Source organism: Emys orbicularis, chromosome 16, assembly GCF_028017835.1.
Source record: "Emys orbicularis isolate rEmyOrb1 chromosome 16, rEmyOrb1.hap1, whole genome shotgun sequence".
NCBI classification, from domain to species: domain Eukaryota; kingdom Metazoa; phylum Chordata; order Testudines; family Emydidae; genus Emys; species Emys orbicularis.
Window position 1 is genome coordinate 18,086,226 of NC_088698.1, and position 24,226 is coordinate 18,110,451.

At 43.0% G+C, this 24,226-nt stretch overlaps 1 protein-coding gene across 3 annotated transcripts in view; it reads right to left on the reverse strand.

Annotated features, from left to right (window-relative positions):
• Nucleotides 1-3,890: 3,890 nt before the first annotated feature.
• Nucleotides 3,891-24,226, reverse strand: part of FBRSL1 (fibrosin like 1) — a 525,832-nt gene continuing 505,496 nt past the window's right edge. For 2 of the 3 annotated variants that reach the window (XM_065417937.1, XM_065417938.1), the window contains 8 exons: nucleotides 22,052-22,123; nucleotides 21,465-21,494; nucleotides 20,806-20,877; nucleotides 19,283-19,415; nucleotides 14,506-14,589; nucleotides 11,628-11,711; nucleotides 10,298-10,532; nucleotides 3,891-6,829 (listed from right to left, as the gene is read on the reverse strand). In XM_065417937.1, the coding sequence (XP_065274009.1) occupies nucleotides 5,596-6,829; nucleotides 10,298-10,532; nucleotides 11,628-11,711; nucleotides 14,506-14,589; nucleotides 19,283-19,415; nucleotides 20,806-20,877; nucleotides 21,465-21,494; nucleotides 22,052-22,123 (1,944 nt within the window). In that variant the 3' untranslated portion in view covers nucleotides 3,891-5,595. The remainder of the gene's footprint in view (nucleotides 6,830-10,297; nucleotides 10,533-11,627; nucleotides 11,712-14,505; nucleotides 14,590-19,282; nucleotides 19,416-20,805; nucleotides 20,878-21,464; nucleotides 21,495-22,051; nucleotides 22,124-24,226) is intronic. The other variant, XM_065417935.1, reaches the window with a different exon arrangement.

A 24,226-nucleotide genomic window follows, 5' to 3' on the forward strand; every position in this document is an offset into this window, starting at 1 on the left:
CCTAAATTATGGGAATAAAATGGTAGTGTGTGCAGCTATGGAGAGGAGAAGAATTAAGGTGCTTTTGTTAGGTCATGTTTGTATTCAGCCAGCCATCCAGGATGACCTTGCAGAGAGAGAGTTGGATATGTGGCATTGCGCAGAGACAGAGTTGAGCCATCAGCAGAAAGTCGATAGTTGGATCCATGTGAATGGAGGTAGTTCCTTAGGAATAAGGGGTGAAGGAAAGAAGAACAGATCCCTTTCACAAATGCATTAATTACTAGAAGAAATAGTGCGTGTGAGACTATGTATTTGCTGGCTACACCTGAATGCATTAGAAACCTCAAGGCCAGCACAACAGACTATATAATTAGTCTATTTTGGGTTTAGCTAAAGGCTCCGCCCGAGTGCCAGCTACTTCTCAGGAAAGCTATTACAGCTAACTGACTTTATCGGAGCATTTTAAGTTTCCCTGCCCTTTGCTCAATAGAATTCTACAGGCCAAGTCTGCTACGGAGATTATTTTCCCTGAGAACTTAGAAGCTAATGTGGTCTGATTCAAGCAAACGACCTAGATTGGAACGTCTGAATTCACATGCTGTCTAGTAGCGGAATAGGGGTGGGTTCATACAGTATTGTAACATCTATAGTCTTGTGGCTTTGGCAAGATGAACTTTTCTAAAGGAGCTATCCGAGTTCCTCTTTTTTTTTTTTTTTGTTCAGTCTAAGTTGATGAAAATGTGCTCTTGATTTCCCTTTGTTCCTTTCCCCCCCTAGAACAGGCATCCACTTTTGTCTAACTCAAGGAGTCTGACTCATAATTTGTTCATTTCCCCCCTGCTGGTTCAGACATGAGGTTGACCTAGGAGATGGATGTAAGACTCTCTGATCAAAAGCCTGACATGATTCTTGAGTGCTGGGGTCTCCCTTTCCTTCTGAAACTGTTGGGACATTCCATTTCTGCTTATTTTGGCTTCTCTAATTTCTTTCCTTTGCTCCTTCTGTAAACTAATGAATGATAATGAGGCCCAAAGATGATGATGTGCATATTCAAAATCTGAGAATTCCTGCTATGACAGCCTGGACAACTGAGGAGTTCTAGAGGGTGTAGCTACACTACACTTTTTTTGTTTTAATCTTTTAAGTTAATGTGGATGCTTCCCAGATGTTTGTTCTTTAGGTGAGGGATCAGCAGATTTGCCTTATTGTCAAATTATTTAATGCTTAATTTTTTGCCATGTAAATTTGAGGATTCCAACAATCCCCTATTTAGGAATTAGCTTTAGCCTATAATCCACTGTCTCCACCCAACCATTCAGATGGATATTCAGTACAGTTTTTCATTATTTGACCATTAAATTAAAAAAAAAGGTGCCTGTAACTGTTTATGAACAGAAGATAGAGGACGAATTTGTCACAGAATGTACTATCTTGGTGGGTCCTGCGCTTATTGGCGGATTTTCTTGCCTCAGAGATTCACCATGTGGGTTAGGGAACAGCCCAGAGACCTTCCCCTCTGGAAGAACCCACAGTCCAGGTCAATTGGGAGGTTTGGGGGGAACCCGGGCCTGCCCTCTACTCCGGGTTCCAGCCCAGGGCCCTGTGGACTGCAGCTGTCTATAGTGCCTCCTGTAACAGCTGCATGACAGCTACAACTCTCTGGGCTACTTCCCCATGGCTTCCTCCAAACACCTTCATTATTCTCACCACAGGACCTTCCTTCTGGTTTCTGATAACGCTTGTGCTCCTCAGTCCTCCAGCAGCACACCCTCTCACTCTCAGCTCCTTGCGCCTCTTGCTCCCAGCTCCTCACACTTGCACCACAAACTGAAGTGAGCTCCTTTTTAAAACCCAGGTGCCCTGATTAGCCTGCCTTAATTGAGTCTAGCAGCTTCTTAATTGGCTCCAGGTGTCCTAATTAGCCTGCCTGCCTTAACTGGTTCTAGCAGGTTCCTGATTACTCTAGTGCAGCCCCTGCTCTGGCCACTCAGGGAACAGAAAACTACTCATCCAGTGACCAGTATATTTGCCCTCTACCAGACTCCTGTACCCCACTGGTCTGGGTCTGTCACAATTCATAATTATAAACCTCATGCCAGGAAGCCAACTGTATTCCAGTTGGTACATAAACGCTCCTGGTGTCTCAGATAAAAGGAGAGTTAATGTAGACAAGAGCTTATTTCCCTCTCCTTGTTCTTTCTGTAAATAGACCTTCCAGTGAAAGCAATGAGATTGCTGAATTCCACGCACTTCCTTCAGAAGCTGCCAATACCACTGCTATTTTTCCACTAAGTCCCACCTCTACCAGTGAGTGGGGGAAAATCTCCCAGATGATGGCTGAAAATGGAAGAATCAAAAGTGAGGGTGGGAAACTGAAAGAGCATAAATGAAGCAGAAGTTTTTAACAACCAGAAAGATCTGTGTAGTACTCCCCTCTAGTAAGAGAAGGCTCAGCTGGGGTAGCTAAAGGAGTAAAGCTGAGTTAATTTCTCTGTTTAGTGTAATAATATGATTAATCATGAAGAACTGTTTTGCTATGGAAGTTGATGAACAGTACTGTATAATTCCATAGGAATTCCATTGTGGTGCAGCGTTAATGAACCATTGCTGTTACACTTTCACATAATGCTTCACAATACAGTAAACGGCAAATCACAGACTTCCTTTGCTGTTGTGACAGATTGAATACCATTCATGATGAATTCTTCTGGCACTCATGTGGGTGCAATATGTAATTCTTTAGGAATTCCATTGTAGCTGGCCACTAAATTAATGCCCACTTATTAAGTATTACATGGACTGTTACTGTACAGTAGGCTTTTAACTGGATTGCATACAATCTTGTTGACATTTCTGAGCATTCAAAAGATATAGCTATACAATCTTTTTAATGGACACTAAGGTTGTAACATGCTGAGTTTGCCTCAGGCTCTACTGTAAAAGTGTTGTCAAACAAGATGGCCCATTGCACAATGGTGGTGGAAGAGAATTTCAATGCCAACATTATCCATGAGCCAAGATTACTAATAGCTCTTTGTGCTGAGGCCAACACACTTTTCACTTCCACCATGTGTTATACATTTCTCCAATTTCTGGTGGGGTAGCAGGTGCTGATTTTTAATGCCTATTTTATTTTGTCTCCTTTCACATCAGCCTAAAGACCATGCTTTTTTTTTTTTTCACTGAGTAATTTAGTCACACACAAACTTAAAAACAGAAGCTGTAACATGCTGTTAAAACAGCCTCGCCCACTGTTAAATAAGTTAGTTATTGATAGGAAGGAGGTAAGGGGAATTCAGAGTGCCCCCACTCCCTGCAGATGTCTGCTATCAGCCTAAGGGGGAAATACATGAAAATGCATGTGACGAACCGAGCTTCTGGGCTGTAACCTTCCTATTCTCCCCATAGCTATGCCAGCAGCATTGTTCTTTAAGCAAGCTGTTGCACAGAGGGTGCCCATGAAACAACTACATTTTTACTTCCCCCCCCCTCCCAACTCCAAAAGGTGGCATAAACCTGTATGTGCTACAGAGACATCTATAACTTGTAGTTACGGTTTTTGTATGAGGAAGTGCCACTCTCTGCACAGGGTAAAACTTGAGCTGCTTCATACACCAGCTATTCTAGCAGCTGTCAAAGTTCTTAGTTCTGATACCTTTGATATTGTGACTGAAGTGCTAAGAGCTAAATCCTTGGCCAATGGGCAAGGTTCTTAGGGTAAGGGGATGCTAATCAAGGAAAGATTTTTAAACAAACCCCTCAACCTCTTCATCACACGGTGGCTGGGCCATCAAAGCATCTGAAGCACTATTGGTATTAAAGGGCTCAGCACATCTGTCGATAAACCATTAGCTTCAAAGTCAAGAGGACTAGCTATGACACACAAACACTCAACTACCTTTTTTCATCCAAAATCAATGTTGTATTTATCTTCATTGATCTACAAGGAAACTGAATGTTTAAAATTACAAGGGTGCAGGGGGGAGGTTGGCAGGGGGAGGGAGGGAAACGAGATACAGAGTCAAGGAAAGAAAATAGTAGCAGATGGCTGAATTAACTAGAGAGTAAAAGCCCAGGATATATAAAACATGGATACTGAAAAATAAAATAAAGGATGGGGAAATGGTACAGCAAGTAAAACATGGCAAAATTTACATATGAATGAAAAGTAAAATTTGAAATAAAAATAAAAATCATTCCAAAAAGCCAGTTCAAGGCAGAACCACACTGCAACAAACATTTGCTTATGGTCTTCATGTAATAGAGATAATACATCAGAATTTCTTTTTTTAAAATCAACCATTAGACTTTTTTGCACTCCTAAAATTCTACTTTGTCTTGTATACAGATTCCAATAAGAACACTGCACAATTAGCACAAGGGGTCCACGGAAAATTGTCCTTGCTTGCCAGCGAGCCTGCCCACAACACAAAAAAAAGAAAGAAAAAAAAAAAAGAGGAAAAAAGAAAAAAAAATTAAAGGGTCTGCCGCATGGGTACTGTGCCAGTTCCATCTGTTTTTGCCATCTTGAAAAGTAGGAAACCAAAATCTCCTCCCAGGAGCGTCTCTTCCTTGGTGAACTGTCCCTTGTGTTTGTACAAAAAAAATGCAGTCTTTTTTTTTTTTTTTTTGTTAAACACAAGCATCCTTCTTTCTGTTCACATGCCATTTCCATTCTGTCTCCAGAGTTGCAAGTTGTTTTGTTTTTTTGGGTGTTTTTTTTTTTTTTAAATCTTCCTCCCCCCAACATCCACTAAGACCTGCCTCCAAGTTCTTGCATAGTTGAAGTATATATGCTGCACTTAGCTTTCTGAGTGTGTATTTCTGACTGTGACAAGAATGAGTTGTAACCATGTTAACAAATAACCAGAGTGGTTCTAGAAACCTTTTTTTTATAAAGTCTACCTAGGTTAAGAATTTAATATTGGTGTACATTTATATTAACAGAATATTTACAGTTTGTTTTCTTTGTTTGTTTTGTTTAAAACAAGAAGTCAAAAAAAATTCCTCTTAAATTTCTGCATAATATTATAAGGCAAAAAACAAACAGTTTTGTACATTATTATTATTAATAATAATATTTTAATATATATCTGTAACTTCGGTTCCAAAGTACCAAGATAAGTGATCGATTGGCCTCAGTTAGGGAACCTCACAGTGGACTGTAAGAAACTACAGTATTTCCATAAATAATACTTTAAGAAACCCTGGGTAATTTTCTTAAGGATCTGAGGCATTTTAAATGCAAATTTAACTAAAAGCAAAATTTCTCTTTTTTTAAGTGAATAAAGAGCACAGAATTAAAAAAAATACAAATCCATTAAAAATGTTTCTCACATTTGGGAAAAAATGTACAAACTTGATATTTTTAATAACTAATTTTAGCACAGAAACAAAAAAAAAATCAATACCTATATATATTAAATTCCCATTCTTAGCAACCTTCTTGTTGGAAAGTTTGAAACCTCATACCCCATTATTTATGGAACTGTGCTTAACTTCTATAAATTTTACATTAAAAAAAAAAAAAAAAAAAAGGTTACAGCAGTGCATTTTGTAAAAGATTTTTGTTGTTCTATATACAGCCAAGTTTAAAATTCACCCTGTTGGGGACTATCGTGCCTCTACTTCTTTGGGGTTCCTAGAGGGGGAATAGTCCCTGGACTCTGAGTTTGTGAGTGGGGTAGTCCTGCGTGGGGAGGCAGGTCTAGTACTGCTTGCTGGTACCAAAGGGGGCGGGGCACTCAACGCTGCGGTTGGTGGGTTCCTATTTAAAATTCCATTGTGCATGGCAGTGGATGGACTGAGTCTGGGGTAATGCATCCCGCTTAAGTGAGGCATGAACGATGGCATGTGTGCCAGATGACTTTCGATAGGGGACGAGTGCAGGTGGTGCATTCTGGCACGTTCAAGTTCTTCCCGTAAGTGCAAGCGCTCCCTCTCCTCCACTTGCCGCAACCGCTCCTGCTCTCGGCGAGCTTCAAGAAGGTTTTCATGGTTATAGTCGTGCGGTTCTCTGTCTCTGTAAGAACGCTCATGGTCATAAAATCCAGAGGTGGTAGGGAACCTGTGGATGGGATCTGTCCGGAGCTGGAAGTCCATTCGACGATGCAAGTCTAAGCTCCGGTAGGCATCTCGCAATGGGTCCCTCACTGGGTCCCAAGAAAATCCAGGATGTGGCAGTCTCTCCCTTCCCGACAAAGGATTCATGCCCATGAGAGGGGTCATCATTCTGCTGCGGTCTAGAACATTCATGTTGTTCATCTGGTGAACGCTACTCATGGAGAGAGGCATTGTGGCGGCCATAGAATGGGGCAATGGTAATCCATGCAAAGAAGGTGGTGGCGGATGTTCCACTGTTCTGGAATGCTGTGAAGGTTCAGATCCCACCACCAGCACATCACTGTCCTCCTTGCGCTCCTCTTTGACCTTGATGTCATTTTTAATCTTCTGGAGGTCACTTGGAAGCTCTGGCTTTCTCTCTATATCTTTGTTCATTAAATTGCTAAGTTTCAAGCTCTCGCTTAGTGCAGGTTTGCTGTAGGGAGATACAGACTGAATTACTGGCTTCGTGTTGTCCTCAGAGGGTCTCTTATCATGGCTTGGAGTTTCCTTCACGGGGGAACGGCTCTCTTTTATCTTGTGTTCTGTTATGGGCGGCTCTCTCAGTCGGTCAGGGTGCTCTCTCTCTGATTCTTTGGACCTTTCCCTTTCACCAATGCTAACTTGCCTGATGGGATCGCTGGAGGTCTGACTGTTGCTGCGGATGAGGTTGCTGATCTGATGGGTCACAGGAGCTGATGCTGGTGAGGATCTATTTGAATGTCTGTTTTTATCCATGAGATCCCTGTGTAAAGAGAAAATACCTTATTGTTGGTGTGTGCTCGTTTACAACAAACACCTACGCCAACAATGAACAGAACTATATTCTAGTGAATAAAGTATATGTTACTATTAAAATTGTGAGCCAACATCGACCTTCTGAAAATGAGGGACTAACAGCTTTGGCTAGCAGCAGGTATAGTAGTGTTAAATGCTGAGCACTATCTTGCAGCCGGCTATTCCAGCTATGGACTGCACATGAGCACTTGTTTGGTGACTTGCAAAATGGAACATGAATATGAGAACACCAAAGTCACCTTTCACAGGTGACCTTATCTCAATTTAAACTTTAGTCTCCTTAAAAGACAGGCTAGTGGAGGGCCAAAAGGGTCAATAGATTATTTAAAAAATATTTTTCTAGACTGTGCCAGCCAGGGAGTAATCATTATGCTATCAATCAATAAATACAATTTATTACCTAGGGATATTAGCCATTAATTTTCTAAGATCTGCTTGAGCTACCTCGATGGCTGCACTGATGCCATGTGACATGCATCTAAGACAGACACAGACACTGCATCTGTTGGCAACTTAGCCTTGAGTTCTATGCACATTTACACTAAATACTTCATAAAACAAATCCATCTTAAACTCTCCTATCTTGGGGCTTGAGCAGCCTGGACATGAGGTAACATTTTTCCTAGGGAGCAGCAGATCTGCTTTTTAGTTCAGTTTAACTGAGCTCAGTGTTGCAATTTCAGTAGTTATATAAGCTGATAAGAAAAAATGCCAGGCACGGGAGATATATGCACATGAAACTGATTGATCAGACTGCCTTTCAAGAAGGGCTGCTGTGAGGCACAGACAGTTTAATGCACTGGTGCTGACTAAATGAGGCAGGTCTCTCACACAAGCAGGGATGATATCCAATGTTTAGAGTGGGAATGGGAAGCAGGAGAGTGGGGTTGTATTCCCAGCTGTGCCACGGATGTGTTGTTTGACCTTGGGCAAATCAATTAACCTCACTGTACCTCAGTTACTCCTATCTTTAAAAGGGGAGGAAGGTAAGTAATGCTCACCCTTTTCAAAGCACTTTGTGATCTTTGGGTAAAAGGTACGCTAACCGCAAAGTACGAGACAACTGAGAAACTTAATGATGCTCAAGCTTTTTGTTGGGTTACTGCAGGGGTAGGCAACCTTTCAGAAGTGGTGTGCTGAGTCTTCATTTATTCACTTTAATTAAAGGTTTCGCGTGCCGGTAATACATTTTAACGTTTTTTTTAGAAGGTGTCTCTCTCTAAGTCTATATTATATAACTAAACTATTGTTGTATGTAAAGTAAACAAGGTTTTCAAAATGTTTTAAGAAGCTTCATTTAACATTAAATTAAAATGCTGATCTTACGCCGCCAGCCTGCTCAGCCCGCTGGGTGTGGGGGGGGTTCAGGGCAGAGGGCTGGGGTGTGTGAGGGTGCAGGGGGTTCAGGGCAGAAGGCTGGGTGTTGGGGGGGGACTCGAGGTCAGGGTAGAGGGCTGGGGTGTATGGAGGTGCAAGGCACAAGGCTGGGTGTGTGGGGGGGTTCAGGGCAGAGTGCTGGGTGTTGGGGGGGACTCGAGGTCAGGGCAGAGGGCTGGGGGGTGTGTGGAGGTGCAGGGCACAAGGCTGGGTGGGGGGGGTTCAGGGCAGAGGGATGGGTGTGTGTTGGGGTGGGGGGGTGCAGGGCAGAAGGCTGGGGTGCTCCCAGCCCCCTGCCCTGAGCGGCTCAAGGCAGGGGGCTGGGAGGGATATGCCCTGTTCCACCCGCTTCCCCCAGGCTCTGTCCCAACCTCTCTCTGCCTCCTCTACGGAGCAGCGAGCACGCTGCGCTCGGCTCTGCTCCTCTGGGAGGAGGAGGGGCCGGAATGCACCGGGAAGAAACGGGGGAGGGGGGAAGCTTGGCTGCCACAGGACCAAGCTTCTGCCTCCTGCCCCCGCAGGGGAGAGCGGTGGGCGGGGGGGCTGAGTGGGGCGGGGGGCCGGGAGCCCCCCCATCTCTCTCCCCTGCGGGGGCAGGAGGCAGAAGCTTGGTCCTGCGGCAGCCAAGCTTCCCTCCTCCCCTGCTTCTTCTCCCAGCGTGGCGCTTTCCGACCCCTCCGCCCCTCCTCTCACCAGGCAGGCAGCGTGCCACTCAAAATCGGCTCGCGTGCCGTGTTTGGCACGCGTGCCGTAGGTTGCCGACCCCTGGGTTACTGTCATGAGCTGAATGACTCTTGGTGAAAACTAGTAGGTGCTGTTGGAGTTTTGTGAATATTTATCTCCATTTGTTTATTTTTCAGGGCACTGAATTTTGGCAAACCTTTGGTATTGGTTCAGCAAAAGGTATTAGATGCTGTGGTAGACAGACCTGGTGATGTTTTTAGGTCAGTTAAGCTGATTTACTAATGGCCTGCCTACATTACGGACCCTATGGCATACCCCCATAGTGTAGACATAGCCTACACTGACAGAAAGGGCTTTTCTATTGGAGTAGGAACACCGCCTCCCCAAATGATGGTAGCTACATTGACACAAACATTCTTTCGCAACATAGCAGCCTCTGCAGTGGGGATTAGGTTGATTTAGCTGTGTCAATCATGAGTGTGTTTCTTTCATACCTCGGACCAACGTAGTTATTGGCCTAATTTTAAAGTTTAAGCAATTTAAAGTTAAAGCAAATTAAACCCCTTTCTGGATGGTCTCACTCTGAAGTAAAGTGATCTTTGTTCGCTTTAGTGAAGTGAATTAAGCTAACGTGACCTAATGCCACTTTACTTTGAAATGAATGTCCAGATAGGGGTTTAATGCCCTTTAACTAATGCACTTTGAAATTCATACCTTTAGTTAATTTGTCTTAATTTCTTCCCGTGCAGACAAGCTCTAAGTTTATATGCAAAGGGGTTCTTCTTCCCCCTTACAAAAATGTGTGTCTGTAAATTGTATCAGAGACTATAACTCTATGCTATTTAGGATTCTGGGACAATTACTCCTATACAATCTTCCTGACTTTGGTGCATGGGAGTAAGAGGTCAGAATTTAACCTCGCCACTGGTGAGATCAGATCACAGTATCACAATGCAGTTTGCAAACCTTTGCTTACCTGAGATGTTTTGAAAGACAGAAAACACTGTAGCCCACAGCAGCTTTCATTCACCATGCCTGTGTATTAGAGCTGTCTAATGAGAGACATTTTGGGAATAGAGTCTACCTGACAAATGGCCTAGTGGCAGGAGAGGACGGACTTGTTCACTACATTGCCACAGAGAGTGACATTCAAGGATGGTCTGTTTGTTTCTGTCTTGCCAAAACATGCCTATGGCAGAGCGGAGTGGAGGAGAAGGCCTGTTGACAGCTTCAGAGAGGATTTGCTCACAGCACTCAGCAGCAGATTTACAATTATACTGAAATCAAGGCCACTGGAGGGGGAGTTGAAGATTAAGGGGTACAAGAAAGTGCCCAAAGCGTGCCTGCCACGTACCTCTCTTTCTCTCTGTCGTCTTTATTCAGTGAAAGATCCCTCTTCTCTGACTCCCGCTCCCGGTCTCTGTCGTGGTTGGTTACTGAGGAGCTTCGTTCGGAATCCCCTGGCTTAGGCCACTGTGGAGGTGTCGGGAAGGAAGGTGGAGTTCGATGGAGTCTATTCCATGGCTCGTGGGGATTATTAAAGCTCTGTAGGTTTGGACCGTCTTTGTGAGCAAATATGCTGTTGTGAGCTAGAACAGTGGGGGGCAAAAGGGAACAGATTTTTTTCTTTCTTTTGAACAAGAGTTAAAAAATAATTCACACCAAATTATCCCAAATAAATTCTGTGAAGTGCCAATTATAACCATAACTATCTTTTCAAGGCTTCTCATTTTGGGGTCAGGGAAAGCTCTTAGCAGGAAGTTTCAACCACCTCTGATAACTGGTGAAAGACACAGCAGCTCTTAAGACTGTTTGCGGGGGAAGCTTTAACTACAGATCTGAGTAACTCCTGTAAGGTAATGAGACCATTAACGCCATGAGAGATGCTTCAGAATTGCCCAGCTTCTCTTTCTCTCCCCGCCACCATGGGATCCATCACAACCAGTACTCACTAGCTCCCGTCACTGACGTAAACTAAAAGGTTGCAGGTAGTTACAGAAAATCAGCTGCCTGCAGTGAGGACTCAGGGCCCTATTTGTTAAGGAAAGCATAGGTGATGTGTAGGTGTATTTTTTTTTTTTTTTTTTTAAAACAGAGCTTGTCCGTGGTTCACACGCTCCTTTTAGTATGATCAGTCACTTGATTTTTGTCCACCAATCCAGAATTCATCCCGTTCTGCATGAGATGCACATGCATGCTCCCCTACGTGTGTCTGCCAAGCATGCCTCACCTGCCAGTAATGTACTTTTAAAGGAAAATCCTTCTATATGTGGAACTTAAAATTCCAACCATGGGCACTGGCGGGAGGGGGTAAGTCTGCACAGTGATTTAGGAGAGATATCAATGGCTGTTCTACTGCAAGTCTTCGCTGTTGAAGGGTGTCACTTCACACGCCAGTAGGGTAGCAGAGCTCAGTGGAGTTTCACAGCTCTGGCACCTCTAAGAGCACACAAGGCAACAATCTTGAGCGGTGAAGAGATGCAGAAGCACAGCTACTGATAACACGCGACATGCAGAAAAGCTCCCACCGCAGAGACCTGGAAATCTTAGGTGCAGTGTTTTCAGATAGGATAATGGAGGTTAGGAAATAACTTTTTTTAAAAACGACCACCAGCTGCTGTAAATATTAGCATGTGGCTTTTTTGGAAGGGATGTTTGTCTGCAGTAACCCAGCCAGTACTTACTCAGAGCATGACTGCCTAATCCTCCAAAGGCATTGCTGCCTAAGTTCCCAAGGCCGCTGAAGGTGCTTGACCTGCTAAATGGATCTGGAAAGGCAAACAGGGATTTAGCAGGCATTTAGCCAAGAATGTTGGAGAATGAAACGCACCCCTCCCCTTTTGAATGCTCTGAATCCAAGTAGGATTAGGTCAGACTTTAAGCTGATCCTCCTTATTGCAAGGTTCTTTGCACAGAAAATTCCCAGCATGTTAAAAAATGGAGAAGGGATTCAGTGCTTACTACACAAACAGATGCTGTCAACTTCTGTATGCCAGTCAGAGGGGAGCTAGAAGTTAAGTTCTAATAGCTGAAATTGGGGTGGCAGCTACTAAGCTACACGTGGCAGTGAAGAGCTGTAAACTGTCTTCTGGCATGAGTGGGCCTTGCAATAACCTTTTCAGGACATAAGACAACTTTGATACATTTTTTGCTCTCCAGCTCCTTTCGGAGCCTACTCTGGGTTCTGCGCCATGTCACAGCGTAGACATCAATAGAAAATAAAGCTCTGACAAAACCCAGCAGCCTTGGTATAGGATAACAAAAGGCTCCTGCATTAGTAACCCTACACCTGAGAAAGGGTGAGGCCAGACACAAACACCACACTGCTGCTAGCTGATATTTCGGCAGCATTAGCCAGTTAGTGGAGGAACTAAACACAAAACCATTCTAGCAAGCAGGGGGTTGACGACTTATTATGACAATGCTTTTTGATACAGATGAACTTTCTTTGCTCACTACTATTATATTTCAGTTGCCTTGAAACGGGAACTGCAGGCACTTTGGTGAGTGGCCTGAGAGGTCGTCTTGTTTCACTATCGCTTTTGTATGCACCTCTGTATTGTCTGCTGTGTAACCTTTTCACAGACATAATCCTAAGCGAATCACTACAGACATCCATCCCTATAGCAACTATACACCTGGGACTTTTGCACTAAAATTCCTTGTACAGAGCCTCTAGTCACAGTGACACTGGGAGGGCTAGTGTAGACTAGGGGCTACTGAGTGTGAGCCACCTGGTGTTTTAGACCTGCTCTGAGTCAGGTTAGATGAGTGGTTGGCTAAAATGCCACAGAAGGGTCTGTACTACCGCTACAATTAGGGTGGTAACCATAGTTGGGAAATGTTAGGGAGAAAAGGCTGGTGTAGAGTCAGCCTCAGAGGATTGTTTATCCTCACTCACTAGTGTGAAAGTAGACCACAGTCATAAGGCCTTGCTAAGCCAGAGCACTAAGGTCCCTCACCATAAGCGCCGACTTTCCCTCTGCCCCGTGGGTGCTCAAACTCCCCCCCACCCCGGCCCTGCCTCACCCTCACCCCGATTCCACCCCCTTCCCAAGTCCCCGCTTCCTCCCCCGAGCGTGCCGCATCCCCACGCCTCCCCCTCCCTCCCAGAAAGTCCTAAGTGCCGCCAAACACCTGTTAGGTGGTGGGCAGGAAGCGCTGGGAGGCGGAGGAGCAGGGATATGGCACGCTCGGGGGAGGAGGAGGCGAGGAGGGGGTGGAGGTGGGGGGAGCTTGGCTGCCGGTGGGTGCTGAGCACCTGCTAATTTTTCCCCATGGGTGCTGCAGCCCCACAGCACCCACGGAGTCGGCGCCTATGTCCCTCACTACACTGCTACCATTAAATTCTGACCAGACCTAAAACACCTTAAATAACGTACAAGAGCTGGGTGAACACTACAAAGTTTTCCACAAATACATCAATTAGAATTTTTACACTAATTGACTCTGTGTTTGCACCCTACTCTTGTACTGAATATTAGAGTGACTCGTTTGCAGAAACAGTGAATTTTAATTGAGTGTTGGAGAAAATTCAAAGAAAACAGGTTACCATGGGGTTTTTGCCCTGGAAATTGAATTCAAACAGGTCATCATAGGGCATATTCTGTTCACTGACTGGATGAGAGTAAGGGCTTGACAACACATGGAAGTTAGTACAGAATAAGGTAGGATGTGAATTTAAAGTGGAATGGCCATTCCTGAATAACTGATTCTGAAATACAAATGCCTTTTCCCCCCAAATTATCTTAATCCACTTTGGAAGTGGATTACACAAAATACAGAAAGACACACTTATTCCTGAATAATTCCACGTGTAGAAAAACCCTTATTATCAAAACTAACCAACACAGCTTGAACGTTGAGTGATAACATGAACTGCTCATGAGCACTATGTCGAACAAGAAAAACTAATTTTGTGTATAATTTAGAATGAAGAAATTTTAGAAAATCAGGGTCTGCTTACAGCCAATTAGGGAACAGAAAAGCAAGCAAAATATATTGGACAACTGTTCATCCAGCTCTAATAAAAAACCCAGCCAAGAACTTAATAGGTGGGAAGGGATGTGGGAGAAACACATTTTAAAATATGCTTTGTTTGAGATATATTTTGCCAATGATTGGAAGTGCTAAATTATCCTTTTTCTTTCTATCACCTTTTGATAAGCCTCCTAATTTCTAAGTATTTATCCATCTAATGGCACAAATTCTTATTGTTTCTTTGAGCCCACCACACACACATTTAACTACAGAATGGAATAAACCTTTACATCTAAGATGTAAGTGAGCGTGCACAGTGGCTTATGACTCATGGAGTTCCACCTTTCTGAGACTCTCCATCCATTGGCAGTGGAGGGATCTACTAAGCCTGCTGACCGTAGGAAGTAATTTGGAGGTGGAAAAACAAAGGGTATGTTGGGGGAAGATTCCTAAATAGCTTCTGTTTCCTGTGGGGGGTTAAGCCCCACCCCCCCAGTGCTGCAGTCTCTGAGACACTGCTGATCCACGGAGTCAGGGAATGAATTAAATAGAACAATAAATGTGAAAGCAGTGTTTACTTACACTTACCTGCCAAATGGCTAGTAGGCAGGAAGCTGCTGTGATGAGGCGAGGGTCCAAAAGGGGTGGTGGCTGGATGTGCAGCACCTGTGACAACAAGGGAGTGATAAGTTTTTAGTCCAGCGATGGATAAGTGTTTAATATGAAAAGCTGAAGCTCCTGTCCATCAGGTAGATAACAAAGGTACGGGACATACTTAAGCACCACAGAGGTGGCATCTGAAACCTAGCAACGGGTAGAATTTCTTTCCCTGTTCCCTAAATCAGGGCAAGAGAAAGGGTGAATGTAAGATCATGCATCAAAATTTACTAATTCTCTGTAAAACTCTGATCTTGATGCTTTTTTATAAAAGATTCATGTAGCATGGTCATTTATTTCACTGCATTTAAATTGGGCTGGGTCACCCAAGGTCACAGAGCAAGACAGAGACCATTCTGAAGTGGGACAGCTGCTGGCAAGGATGCATGTGAAGCAGCACTTTGTGACGGGCACATCAGGAGCACAACACCAATCATCCCTATCCCAGGGTATTTTCCCTGAGGTTCCCTGAATGCATGGTGTGTTGCATTTTGAGACTGGCATTAAATCACATGAGGTCCCCCTGCGCATTTGTTGTTGAGTTTGGTGACATTCACTGCCAGCTGTGGTGCACCACGCCAGACTTTGCTGAGTTGCTGGGATTCAAGGCTTCTGGGGCCTTGTCTATGGTAGAAAATCTTTCCTAAAATTTCCCATCATGGCTAATGGTTAATTCAGCTCAACTGGTGGTCTCAGTGGTGGGAAACCTAGCTTATATAAAGGCCCGGGTGGCTGCCAGCATTTTAAACACTAGGTTGGGTAGACCAGCTCCATGCAGGGATAGATGACACGCTGTTTAAAATGCTGGTGACCAGTTGGAGGCCCTGCCTGTGCTAATATTCCCATTATTGCAGCTGAAATGCTGGGAAATTCTTAAGACAATGGTTTAATGTAAATATACCCTCCTGCCTTGCTCAAAGGAAACAAAAACATATCTACCTCTAAAAACAAGCTGCCCCCATCTCCACATTTTATTATGAACTAATGGGACTCCATCAGGCAATGACAGAACCGGCACTTTCTTGAGACCAGGCTTAGCTGTGCCCCAAATTGACCAAGAACTTAGTACAGCCTTCAGGTGCAGCGCTTTATTGCTTGCTTTTCTCAAGTTGCATTGTAAATGTAATCAGTAAAAAGTTAACTTTCCCACCTCCATTAAGACTGGAATAAGAAGTAGGGGCTGCTGCAGCACTTGCTACCAACATGGCCCCACAGGGATGTGGTACTACTAAGAGTTACAGTGGGTAGTAATTAAGACTTCAGAGCAGAAACTGCTACCCAAACCTGGCCAATCCCCACCACCCTAAAGTGAATACGACTCAGTCCAAACCAGGACATGGATGTACCTATACATTATCTGTGGCAGGAACTGGTGCACAGAAGGTCAGTGTTAAACAGGTGATGTCCCGGGAACATGAGCAGACTTTCATAGAATCATAGAATCATAGAATATCAGGGTTGGAAGGGACCTCAAGAGGTCATCTAGTCCAACCCCCTGCTCAAAGCAGGACCAATTCCCAACTAAATCATCCCAGCCAGGGCTTTGTCAAGCCGGGCCTTAAAAACCTCCAAGGAAGGAGACTCCACCACCTCCCTAGGTAACGCATTCCAGTGCTTCACCACCCTCCTAGTGAAATAGTGTTTCCTAATATCCAACCTGGACCTCCCCCACTGCAACTTGAGACCATTGCTCCTTGTTCTGTCATCTGCCACCACTGAGAACAGCCGAGCTCCAGAGAAAGACACATGAGTCCCACACCAACTTGGCCACTGCAAACCTAAGCAGCCAGAAAATGAATTAAGGAAACTTAAGAGAGACCACAGCAACGAAACCTGAGGTTATCTATAAACATTCCAACTGCTCCACTGCTTCAAGATGGATGGAGACTGTCATCTATCTAATCCTTTAAGATTTCAGAAGATGTATAACGGATGGGAGATTTCTTCAAAGGAGATGGCTTACAAACTCAACTACACGGGCTGATAATAAAAAATCCTCTGGAGAAAGCCAGGAGCAGCACTGTGGGCTGTCAGGTAATTATTAAATATAACGTCTGCCAGGCAGCTGAACATTCGTCCTGAAGACAGGTGGCCCTAAGATAACTTATGTCTCCCACAGTAACAAGGCAATGCAGCAGAACCAATGATTCACACCAACTACGCACTTGTTCAATCAGGTGAAAAGAATGCCTCAGATATTGTAGAGTAAAAGATTTATTTATCCCTATATTACTGCTGCAATGTTTGTTCACTCTGCTGTTCACTGATAGCACACTTTACCTAGATTTACGGTGTGATGGCTGTTGTGATTAATATACTCACAGACTAGTTGCTCTAAGTTATTTATCTCCAGTTGAAGTAAAGGATTCTATTAATTTGCCTTCTTTAAACAAATCTATTCTATGCTACTTCTCTTCTTGCTTTCGTTAAGAGATAAGCTTGTCGTTATTAAATCATTAGAGATCTAGATATTTCTCAAGCATGTTTGCTTCCTTTAAAGAAATGTTAAAGATACTAACTGGACAGCACTTTTGCTGCAATAGACCATTTCTGTTTATGACCGCAAACTGTACTATAATACAGACCTCCGCGGCAAAACCAGAGATCATGTGGGCATCTTTAAAAACAACAAGAGTTTGATTTGAAGATAGTGGGAGGAAAAGCAGCTCCTATAGTTAAAGTAATCATTATGTATACACATTCACACATAAAGACATCACCATAGCATCTGGGCACCTGTATAGACACATACATATGCAGTTTGGCATCATACAGCAAAAAAATTGTATGATGGGCACATTGCTTACGTGCGGTGAAGTCACCAGTCACCTCCTTTGTAATTCACGTCCACAAATCATTGCAGACAGACAAACAGGTCCCAGTTATGCAGGTTGAAGGCTACCTAAAGCCAGTGTTAGAATCTCAACTTGATGCTGGATTAGTTTTCTTTTTAGGATTTGGGCAAAAATCCATGCTACTTTTAACCACATGAATTTTAATGGGGTTACACTGGGAATGAATTTGATTAAATTGGTCACAAATATACACAAGTGATACTGCAATCCTTTGCTCTTGGGGGAAATTCTGTGCCAAAAAATAAAAGTTTTTGCACACATTTTAAAATTCTGCAAATTTTTACATATTTTATTTGTCAAAATAAAACAATATAACCACACTAGTTTCAATTATTTTGGTAATTTATTTCAAAATACCTGTCAGCAAGTATGTCTGCAACAATACAGACAATAAAAAAAATTCCACCAGAAGTAGAGATAATGACACCTCTACGACAACCCAGTTCCTGTTTCTCTGTTATGCTTTTGTTGGGTGCGTCAGTCTGTGTCACATGTGCCAGCTGGGCATATCTTGGGGGAAAACTACCCCACAGCCCCCAGACACCCCCAATCCCAGAAACTTGCACCCCCCAGAGCCCAGAGAGAGAAGCAGCCTGATGCTGGGTCCTGGGCTTGTATGCAGTTTCCTGCACGCCGCCTCCTTCTTTTAGTACGTGCTGGGAACCCCAGTTACCCGGAACCCTCCAGCTCCCACTCCCTCCTCCCCCCGCCCCAGGCAGTGTCCTGTATTTGCGAGCTAGAGAGCCAGACTCTGCTGGGTCCAGCAGCCCCTAGTGGCGGCCAGCAGCTCTGCAGCACCAATTCTGCAGGAAAAAATGAAATTCTGCACAGAACATTAATTCTGCACAAATTCTGTATTGTGCAGTGGCACAGAATTCCCCCAGGAGTAATCCTAAAAATAGAGTAAGGTGAGGGAAGAAAAACACCATGTAAATTACCCACTAGTTAATTATATAAACTAAAATTCTATATTGTCATCCTATCCAAGTGCACAGCTTTCACTGACTGCAGCTAGAAACTGCATGCCTAGCTCTGAGGGCAGACTTAGATATATAACATACGGAAATAATCAGAAGTGGGTTGGGGGAAAGAAGGACCGTAGGGGGAGAAGAGAGAGAGTATTCTGCAGCTGGAAATATGCCTGAATATAAAACAATAACCATACACAGTAGAACATCAGAGTTGCAGACTGTTTCAATCAGAGCTAGTAGGAAGAATTCAATGTGGATTATATCAATGTGAATTATATGGTGTTTTGGTTTAGGGGGAAAAAAAGATTTTAATAAAAAATTGTCAACATTGAATTTTTTTGTTTTCTGTGAATTTTTGTAATCAATTGTTACTGAAACTTTTTGTTCTCAGAAAACCGTGTTTTTGACAGACAAAAAACAAAAATGTGGGGGGGTATAATACAGCATGGACAATTAAAAAAAACCAACAACAGAAAATGGATCCATTTCAAACCCTCTGCAATGGAAACAACTTTGAATTTTTTTGCAAAATCATTTTTTGAGCAGCTCCATATAGCATGTTAATCCGGTGTGTGGAAAACTAAACTAAAAGCCAGCTAGATAGACCCAAATTCAAGAAGCAATTCCTATCGGAGTTTACTGTAATTTGTCATCATCTCTTGTCTTGTGGGGTAACATGTAGTTCCATCTGGATTAAAATAGAAAGACCCAGCAGAACAGACGGATCTGTTCTAAAAGCATAGTTTACCAATATTCTCTAATATTTTCAAACCATTATGCAGACTAACATTGTACTGCTTTAATTTTTGATACACAATAGTAAAAGGGGAAAACATATGAAATCCATTTCTGCAAAAATGATAATTCTCTCCTTACCTGTTGTGGAAAACAGAGGCCTGGCAAGGTCTTGTGGGTAATGGAATCCTGGAAAAATTCCAGGGGCAGGAGGTCTGCTGAACAGGTCAAGTTTACCGCCTATGTCTAGCTTGTGGGGATCCAGCTGCATCTGCTGTCAAATGATACAAGAACAATCTCATTATACATTTCCTTTCTTTATGGGGAGAAAAGAGAGTGTTCAGGCTCACTGCTGCTTAGTACTGCCACGGAGAGTTAGTGAGTGTGACGGCAGTGTCTCTGGTCAGATACCGTAGTCATAGTCTGACAACATCTATAAGGCCATTTCACTCCACAGCTTCTCAGCTGCCTGCCTCATTCACATGAATAAGGTCTGAAGTGAGCTCTTAGCCCCACAGCATACACAGCGGAGCATGCAACATGATACACTAAGTGCACTGCACCCTAGGATCAGTCTGCAGTCTTGACCTGACAAAAAACATTCCACAGGCTGAAAGCTACAGACAGAACCAGAAGCCTTAAGAGTCGACAACAGAGTTCTGTGCTTTGTTGCTCCAGTTCAGAGAGAGCGAGAGAGAGAGAGACTTTCGCAGACTTTTCTACAGCTAGTAAGCGCCAAATGAAAGGGGGAGGGAGAGAGAAGAGATGTAGAGGAATGAAGAAAACTGCCTCTGAGACTCTGGATGAGATTTTTAACCTTCTCCTAGAGTATGCCAGGCTTCTAGCAAAGAGCCAGACGGATACATTGACAAACTTCACCTATGCTGAGAAAATAAGTCTTTTTCTAAATGTACAGCTGAAATGATATTTTCACTTACTAAAATTTACATTTGCCATTTTAATGGCATTAATTAAAAAGCTCCAAGTGAAAGTAGTAAATATTCATTATTAACTGGATAAAAACTACAGTGGGAGCCATGAAAAAAAAATCACTAGAGATTGTTTTACCGTGGTATCTGCTATTCTAAGTGTAGGCACCTGGCATGGGGAATGTTGAATTTGTAATGGCACCCAATGTACCTAATCTTGTTACCTCTTCAGTTTTTAAATTCCCTCCCATCCCCCCACAGAATCAAAGAAGAAAACCCATCCACCTCTAACACAGTAACTATCATTCTACTCGCCTGCTCTATGTTTTGTAAAATGTCCTTCACCGTATCGGTCATTTCATTCTGAATAGGATAATACTCCATATTCCACAGGAGGTACTAGTGCAGAAGGGAAATGATATTAAACATGTATGCTTCGTAAAAAGCTGGATCTTGGGCAAAATTACCCTCCCCCTCCCCCTCTTCTGAACTTCCTCTGGCTTCATACTTAATATCTGCTGTGTGTTTTTCCTACCATTCAACCCAATTTCCGTGCCCTCAGATAAACTTAACAGTTTCTGCCACAGATGTTAAAAGTTTGAAAGCCTTAGTTAATCTATACATCACAAGCTGAAGCATCATCACTAGTATTCTGCTTCCTGCTCATTAGTCACTAGAATTTAGCCTATAATAAGCCAGAAGACTTGGCTTCATTGACTAAACTGGCTCTGTTACCTTTATCTTCTGCTGGTGATGGTAGATCTGCCAGGCAATCTGTACGTGAACTGCACACCACTTCCCAGGCTTCTGTAATCGAAAGGATAAGAATGTAGCTTACTTTAGTGCTTACAGTCTACGAATATCTGATATAACCACTTATTTCCCTTTCTTTAAAACAGTTAAAAATGAGAGAGACTAATTGCTAAGTTGGCAGAGGGAGGTGATCAACATTTTTTGGTGTCCTGAAATTGATTGTCATTTTTTTTTTTTAAATAAAGGGGAATTGAGAAGCAAGGTGTAATATTTTTCTAGTTTCACTACCAGCTCCTATTGGGAGTGGTGGACATCAGCATTCAGAGTTGACACCCTGGGCTCCGAGAGCCATGCTTTGTTCTTTCTGACTTACGTATCATCACCCTAAAAAGCCACAATAAATGGCATGAAGAATATTATTACGTCTATTAACTATAAGTTTCACTTTATCACAGTTCCATGCAAAACAAGACTGGGTTTTAACCTGAATGATATTCCTCAGATGCAGCTGAGAGCTAACTATATTACATGTTTCTTCAAGTAAAGGATGAACATAAGACTTACGCTGTACATGTTAAGTTTCAAAAGCATGTGAACTGTACTTAATAAAAATGTACAACCTCCCCCTAACCCTTACTTACTCTTACTGGCGGTCTATAGGGGTCCGACACCTATGAAGAAAGCAGAAATAAAAATTAGAGATTTTTCTGAAACTGACCAATATATGGAAGGGTAGGGAACTTCCTTCCTCTGAACAAATGAAAACATAAAGGAAGGCATTGTTCTAGAGAAGTCCCTTGTGGCATAGGAAACCCCAAAAGGCTTAAGAGAGGAGTTTTATTAAAACGTGTGTCTTTCATTTCTTGCACCAAACACAACAGGATTTTATGATAGATAAAGCAGTTGCATGCCAGCAACCAGACAGTGCCAAGGTTTTTCAGAACCAAGTAATCCTCCTACAATGGAGTGCATTAAAAACTGCTTCTCTCTAAACAAGGCTAAGAGGAAAGAGCTTAAAGGGTTTCCCACTCCACTTCCGGTGGACTTTGTTTAAATGAGTCCATAAATCCCCCTGCATTGATGAACTGTTGGAGGTTATTGCCGTAACAGCACATTCAATCTGCAAAGCTAGTTCTCTCTTGAATGGTATTCTCTTTATTATAAACAATCAAACTGTTTACTGGAATTAAAGGAAGAGTAAAAGAAAGGTTGCAAATTGTTGCTTTACCCCCGGAGTCTTCTGCAGAAGAGTGTGGTGAACTGTGCCAGGTCTACCTGCTACATCAATTGGATTTGAAGTCTAAAAGAAAAGAAAATAGCATGAGTGACACTGTACTGTACCAGCAGCACACTTAATATTTCTAGCTGTAGTAAATGGCATTAATTAGTCAATGTTTGTACTGTGCTTTGACCTGCATATTGCTATATTAGTGCTAAATGTTCTCTCTCATTGGCTCCCAAGTATGTTTAATCTCCATGTCATCTATTAGTATTTAGCAGTGGTCGCACCTGCAGACCCCCTGAGATCAAAGCTCTATTGTGCTGGGTGCTGTACAATCACACAGTAAGAGAGTCCCCGCCCCAAAGAGTGTACAGTCTAACTAGACAAAAGGTGGAAGAGGAAACAGAGGCATGGAGAGGTGAAGTGACATGCCCAAGGTCACACACCGCTTGTCAATATCATAGCCAGGAACAAAACCCAGGTTTCCTGAGTCTTTGTCTAGTGTTCTGTCCACTGTGTCAGCCTGCCTCTCTGAGCCGCTAGAAGACACAATGGCTAAAATGCAGACAGCCCACCTATACTAGCATTGCCATGGGTAGAAATGTATGGGTGGGCAATTTTACGAAAAAGAGCCTAGTGCAGACATAGCTTTAGAAGTAGGCATGGGTAAACCCTAGAATGAGCGTAGTAGGTACTTTATAACAATACTTTCCCAACTTCTTTTCAATTGTTTATTCTATTGTTTCCCCAAGGAGGATTAAACACTTGGGAGTGTAGAATCCCAGTTACTACTCCTCCATGCTGCCATTTGGATTTTCTCAGTTCTAGACTAGCTCACAGAACCCTCCCTTGGCTGGCTGCAAGAGAAGCCCAAGACCTGGAATTATACGTAAACAATCAGTCTTTGACTCCCCAAACAACTTCACCTGTTGCCCCCAAAAAGCTGAGTGCAGAGAGCTTAGGGCTAATTCCCTGGTTGGCTGTTTTACTCAGAATTTAGGTCATGTGACTGTAGATTCCAAACAGCCAGATTTTAGGAGCAATCAGTAAACAGGGTTTGGTTTTTTTTTTGGTTTGTTTGTTTAGTTTAATTTTCTCACGTCAAGTTGTTAAAACTGTAATATTTATTTTAAAGACAATTCTGAATTGTCTAAGTGAAGAAGCACTCCACTGACAGACCTGCATTCAAAGGGCTCCTAGGGTCTCTGTCAGCTGAGGTTTAGGGAGGAAACGAAAGTCACAGCTATGATACAGTCAAGAGTCTTGAGATCACAATGCATTAATGATGGAGTGTCATTCTGTCCTCCTTTCCCCTGAGGACAGATGTGAATGCTTCTCCCAGCAAAGGAAATTGAATACTTTTGACCTTTTCAAGTCCTTAGCTTGTGAGAATGGCTTTTGGGAAACTCACTGAGAAGTTTATAGTCAGCCTGGATTTATGTGAGTGGCTTTATACACCAGGCCTAAGGCAAGTGACATGGGAGGGATGGAGGGAGAAACATGGACAAAAGCAAACCCTTTGCTTTGTAGGACAGGGAATGCTGAATTCATTGTGCCAGAATCAAGCCACTGGTCTGTCCTAATTATCTAGAATTTAATCAAATAGCTTGGGAGGAAGGGGGGAGGGGGAAAGGAGGTGACAGTATCTTGTGTGGCTTCACCTAGAGGCTCAGCTTCGTCTCCTCTAGGGAACTGGAAAAGAATGTGACAAGTTGCAGATCAATTTTTCATCTCATTCATGTCCCTCCAGATGTTAGCTTCCATGTAAATACAGCCCAGCCCAGTGCCCACACCATGTTCCTGATTAACCACTGCAGCAGACTGTGATCTTGTGCAGTTTAACCTTGAACTAGTGAGTGTTCTATGTATTTATCTCTAAAATAAATTAAAATCTAGTTACAAAGTACTTGGAACTCCTTAGAAATGTGAAAGACCTGTGCTCACTCCTTCCTTCTTATTGCAGAACAGTTTCTCTGTAGGTCTCACGGTATTTTACAGCAAGATGGTATTATAAAGTTTGGTAATGAAGATGGAATCCGGAAGAGCACACTATCAGTGTATCAGAGGTTGTCTCATTACAGGCAGCCTTGTAGCAAAACTGTACTATCTTTTGATGTCAGAGGTATTCTACAACAGTGATAGTTCCATAGGGTTTGTGCATCTCTTTCAGATGAGATGTAA